Source organism: Oncorhynchus clarkii, chromosome 26 (assembly GCF_045791955.1).
Source record: "Oncorhynchus clarkii lewisi isolate Uvic-CL-2024 chromosome 26, UVic_Ocla_1.0, whole genome shotgun sequence".
NCBI lineage: Eukaryota > Metazoa > Chordata > Actinopteri > Salmoniformes > Salmonidae > Oncorhynchus > Oncorhynchus clarkii.
This window is the reverse complement of record NC_092172.1, coordinates 29,443,552-29,449,551: the sequence shown is the minus strand read 5'-3', so window position 1 is coordinate 29,449,551 and position 6,000 is coordinate 29,443,552. Positions and strand designations below refer to the sequence as shown.

Sequence of the window (6,000 nt, the reverse complement as noted above, 5' to 3'; positions counted from 1 at the left end):
CCCCAATTAACGTGCCACCAACCTTCCGTAGTTTCATAATCCAGAAAAGCAACACCAATCCATATTCTAGTGTACTTGGGTTGGTTGGACTAGGCTACAGTATGTGATCAACACACCTTAAAGTACTCAGGTTGTGGAAAGCCCTGCAGAGCTAAACCCACCCAACCTGGCCAAGTAAAAAGCAGCAGCTGTCTGATTGTAACCACCAGCTGCTGCAGAGAACATTGGAGAAGCTAGCCATCAGTATGAGTTAGTGTTCAAGGCTCCACCATATCTAACAGTGTGTTCCATGTGTACAGCATCTCTAGACACTTGATGCACATCTCGCATAGCACTCCATTCAACCCATGTGCATGCTCACTCCACTCCATTCAACCCATGTACATGCTCACTCCACTCCATTCAACCCATGTGCATGCTCACTCCACTCATTTCAACCCATGTGCATGCTCACTCCACTCCATTCAACCCATGTACATGCTCACTCCACTCCATACAACCCATGTGCATGCTCACTCCACTCCATTCAACCCATGTACATGCTCACTCCACTCCATTCAACCCATGTACAGTACCAGTCAAAGTTTTGGACACACCTACTCATTCCAGGGTTTCACAAAATAGATAATAGAATAACAGTTAAGACATCAAAACTATGAAATAACAAATATGGAATCATATTTGATTCGTTTAACCAAAAAAGTGTTAAACGAATCAAAATATATTTTATATTTGAGATTCTTCAAAGTAGCCACCCTTTGCCTTGATGACAGCTTTGCACACTCTTGGCATTCTCTCAACCAGCTTCATGAGGTTAGTCACCTGGAATGCATTTCAATTAACAGGTGTGCCTTGTTAAAAGTTCATTTGTGGAATTTCTATCCTTCTTAATGCGTTTGAGCCAATCACTTGTGTTGTGACAAGATAAGGGTGGTATACAGATGATAGCCTTATTTGGTAAAATACCAAGTCCATATAATGGCAAGAACAGCTCAAGTAAGCAAAGATCAATGACAGTCCATCATTACTTTAAGACATTAAGGTCAGTCAATCCGAAAAATGTCAAGAACTTTGCAGTTGCAAGTGCAGTTGCAAAAACCATCAAGCTCTATGATGAAACTGTCTCTCATGAGGACCACCACAGGAAAGTAAGACCCAGAGTTACCTCTGCTGCAGAGGATAAGTTCATTAGAGAGTTACCAGACTCAGAAATTACAGTCCAAATAAATGCTTCAAAGAGTTCAAGTAACAGATACATCTCAACATCAACTGTTCAGAGGACATTGCATGAATCAGGCCTTCATTTTATTTTACTTAACTAGACAAGTCAGTTAAGAACAAATTCTTATTTTCAATGACGACCTAGGAACAGTGTGTTAACTGCCTGTTCAGGGGCAGAACGACAGATTTGTACCTTGTCAGGTCGGGGATTTGATCTTGCAACCTTTCATTTACTAGGCCAACGCTCTAACCACTAGGCTACCTGCCGCCCCATGACCGAATTTCATGCTTTGCTGGTGACACTGTCAGTGATTTATTTAGAATTCAAGGCACAATTAACCAGCATGGCAACCACAGCATTCTGCAGCGATATGCGGGTTTGCACTTGTAATTTGTTTTCAACAGGACAATGACCCAACACACCTCCAGGCTGTGTAAGGGCTATTTGACCAATGAGAGTGATGGAGTGCTGCATCAGATGACCTGGTTTCCACAATCCCCCGGCCTCAACCCAATTGAGATGGTTTGGGATGAGTTGGACCGCAGAGTGAAGGAAAAGCAACCAACAAGTGCTCAGTATATGTGGGAACTGCTTCAAGACTGTTGGAAAAGCATTCCAGGTGAAGATTGTTGAGAGAATGCCAAGAGTGTACAAAGCTGTCATCAAGGCAAATGGTGGCTACTTTGAAGAATCTAAAATCTAAAATATATTTGGATTTGATTAACACTTTTTTGGTTACTACATGATTCCATATGTGTTATTTCATAGTTTTGATGTCTTCACTATTATTCTACAATATAGAAAATAGTAAAAATAAGAAAAACCCTTGAATGAGTAGGTGTGTCCAAACCTTTGACTGGCACTGTACATGCACACTCCACTCCATCCAACCCATGTACATGCTCACTCCACCATCCAATCCATGTACATGCTCACTCCACTCCATACAACCCATGTACATGCTCACTCCACTCCATTCAACCCATGTACATGCTCACTCCACTCCATTCAACCCATGTACATGCACACTCCACTCCATCCAACCCATGTACATGCACACTCCACTCCATTCAACCCATGTACATGCTCACTCCACTCCATTCAACCCATGTACATGCTCACTCCACTCCATTCAACCCATGTACATGCTCACTCCACTCCATTCAACCCATGTGCATGCCCACTCCACTCCATTCAACCCATGTACATGCTCACTCCACTCCATTCAACCCATGTACATGCTCACTCCATTCAACCCATGTACATGCTCACTCCACTCCATTCAACCCATGTGCATGCTCACTCCACTACATCCAACCCATGTACATGCTCACTCCACTCCATTCAACCCATGTACATGCTCACTCCACTTTGTCTTGATGCCTTTCCTAATATTACAGTATGTGCTAGCCTATGTGTACACTCGCCTTGACTTTATGCAGGAAATCTCCATAATGATAAATGAGTCTGGTTTCAGGAAGGTGTAGGCATGGCATGTTTCAGGCAGGCACAGTGTGACCAGTCTCATCTGACCTTTACAGATACCAGGACTGGGAGACACACTGATGATGAGAGACCCTCCTGGACAGCTGCTGTGCTGTACTGTCAGCAGAGGAAAGGTCTTGGCTCTTTACAGTCGGACTGAACTGCAGTGTGTTTGAGGTTACCTGAGGCTCAAAGCTAAGGAGTCTGCGTAGAAAAGTGATCAGTGAAATGGGAATGGGCTGTATTATGATATAGACTTGATTTGTAATATGTTAAACCATATAACTTCCAGAAAGGATTTTCTAGGCAGAAAATCATCAGGAATGAAATAAAGTACAGTTTCAATCCAGACATTTGCTAAGATGCAAATCACCTACAGCATGAAATAGCACCCTCTTCGCAACAACAAAAAAAAAAATTGTTTCCGGCTACTAAACCTAGATGCTTGTAACGGAGATTTCCTAACAGATTCCTTGTTATCTTCTGTAATAGATGAGGTCTAATAGATCAGCTGGCCCAAGCATCCATCCATCCCTGTGTTACTGTTCTGCTTGGAAAAGACTCACAGGAACATGACCCTGCTCAGACAGACACCATGTGCTTGTCAACCTCAGCATGCTGAACAACAGAGGCAGAGCCCTCAACCTCCCCACCCTCCTGTTGGCATTGAATAAACAACAGGGTAAACAGCGACGGAGAGAAAGATGAATGGTGCTGTTCTGCAACGACAACCCTTCAGAATCTTAAACAACTGGGCCCAAAGATAGGCTACAGCCCTACGCCACTGACTGAGCAGGACAGAGTGACAGAATAGAATCGGACGGACAGAGAACAGAATAAATCCACTCCCCTGACTGGCTGTCACGCTGACGGACAGAGAACAGTGAAGGAGGGCTTTTCATTTACCATTAATTTATTACAGGTTTGGATAATGAGCATGACTAGTTACATACAGCCTGCTGAAGACTAATAATTAAGTCAAGTGAGACCAAATAAGCTCAAGGAACTATAGATGCCACAGTCAAGATCAGGCCTAAAGACGTAAGCCTCCACTTCAGTCTCCTTGGTCCTCTCGCCCTACACTACACGTCTCCATTAGACCAGACCTGTCCTGGCCTCTCACCATCCCTACTGATCACGCAACTGGGAGTAACCACTAAGAAGATCATCACTGCATAAGAAATTGTTAATTAGTCGGGTATGTTTCTGCAAGGAAATGTTGAACTATCTTGTTTCTATCTCTTTATCTATCGCTCTCTCTTTCTATCTCACACACACTCATCAATAAATCAACCAATCAAAAGACTTGAGGATAGCAAGAAAAAATGGCAAGGTAAGAGGAATTTGTGAAAGAGTGGCTAGACTGCAGTATTCCAAATGAGCTGACCGATGAGGTGCCCCTCTGCAATATCATTGAGCTCTGCCTCTCTCTGTAACAGGGCCATTGTAATTTCCCTCTCTCTTTCTCCCTCTCGCTCAGCCTCTCTCTGTCTCTGTCTCCCTTTCTGTCTCTCTCTCCCTCTCGCTATCTCTCTCTCACTTTCTCTGTGTGTGTGCGTGTGTGGCAGTGTGTTTGCGTGCATGCCTGTGTGTACAATATCATATTTATTATTCAGGAAGAGAGGTGAGAGGAGGTCAGAGAAGTCTGGTAAAGAGGGAAACGTCTTACTGAGCACAGATCGTGTTCTGGGAGGAGACATCTTACTGAGCACAGGTCATGTTATGGGGGGAGAGAGATCTTAATGAGCACAGGCCATGATATGGGGGGGTCTTACTGAGCACAGGTCATGTTATGGGTGGGAGAGATATCTGACTGAGCACAGGTCATGTTATGGGTGGAGAGAGATCTTACTGAGCACAGGTCATGTTATGGGGGAGAGAGATCTTACTGAGCACAGGTCATGTTATGGGGGAGAGAGATCTTACTGAGCACAGGTCATGTTCTGGGGGGGGGGGGGGGGGGCAGAGAGGAGATACACACACTGGGTGGTGTAATGTACTATACTTACTGAGGGTTAGCCATGTTGGTGGATGGTGATGGAGAGAGGAAGAGGAGGAGGCTATGATCTTCACTCAGTTCTCTCAGCCTCTCTTAGCTTCTGAGATCACCACACCAGATATACTCTGCTGGACTCATGTTGAACCTGGGGATTGAATTAAATATCAATTACACCTGACATGTACTACAACCATATTACATCCGTATTACACTAAGATGTTTATGAGTTCAGTAAAACATTGTATACTAGCACCAGAAACAGTATGGGGATACTGAGACAATGAAGAACTTTAATTGTAGCTTGAAGAGTAACCTACAACAGCAATTCTTCAAAGTAAAAGATGATTCATTCTATGTCTATAGTAAGAGCACCTTACCTGCATGTCTGCTGGATAATACTCCTAAAGAGCTGCTCTCACCATAGAATGAGTCCATTGTTGAGTTAATGCTGGGAAAATCCATTACGCTTGACACAGGACATGCATGAGTGAAAACCTACCCAGGTGCTTGGTCTTTATTTAGATATGATTGATGACAGACAGTGACACATTATTATGGCAATCCCCTGAGAGTATGGTAGGCTATGTATGAGTCATTCAATAACACTTTAAACGCAAGACATACACTACAGTACCAATACTTTAAATGGAGAAGATGTGAGAGACATTGCAGGTCAAATCTTTCTGTGTTGCCCATCATTACATTTCAGATGGTGCTGGTGAGAAGGTATATTGAGAGACTTCTACTAAAGTGGAGGTTGTTAGCACATCCCAACTTACTGTATAAAGGGTTATGTTAAGCAGATTCTCTTGAATACCATTTTTTCGACCATGGTGTTTGAATGGTGAGAGGTCATAGACTGTGCTTTGCCTGATCAGCACAAAACATCAAGTAGAGGTCTGTCCACTGGTCTCTGCGTGACCTTAATAAGCTACAGGAGCCTATCAGTTCAGATCCATCTCGCCTCTAATCTACTTACTATATAGTGCACTACATTTAAGTGAGCCTATGTAGGCCATTTGGAACATGCGCTGGGTCTCACACAGTTTATTGAATAGTAAAGTAGGCTAACGGCCCCTTACTTCATAACTGAGGTTTCTTCACACGTACTTCATTTTACAAGGCTTTTCTGTAGTATTGCATAAAATTCAAAGCACAACTCAGCCCCATATCCACGTCAAAACCAAACTGACAGGTAGCTTGACATGCAAATGTTTGCCTCCCTGTTCGAGAACTAATAATAATGTAACCCTACTGGAAATTGTAATTGAAACGGACTAAGCCAAGCATTAAT

General features: G+C 43.3%; 1 protein-coding gene across 1 annotated transcript in view; it reads right to left on the bottom strand.

Annotated features, from left to right (window-relative positions):
* Positions 1 to 6,000, bottom strand: part of LOC139384895 (transmembrane protein 266-like) — a 102,302-nt gene that overhangs the window by 95,798 nt on the left and 504 nt on the right. Inside the window, exon 2 of the mRNA XM_071129795.1 lies at positions 4,717 to 4,851. Within this exon, the coding sequence (XP_070985896.1) occupies positions 4,717 to 4,730 (14 nt within the window). The 5' untranslated portion in view covers positions 4,731 to 4,851. The remainder of the gene's footprint in view (positions 1 to 4,716; positions 4,852 to 6,000) is intronic.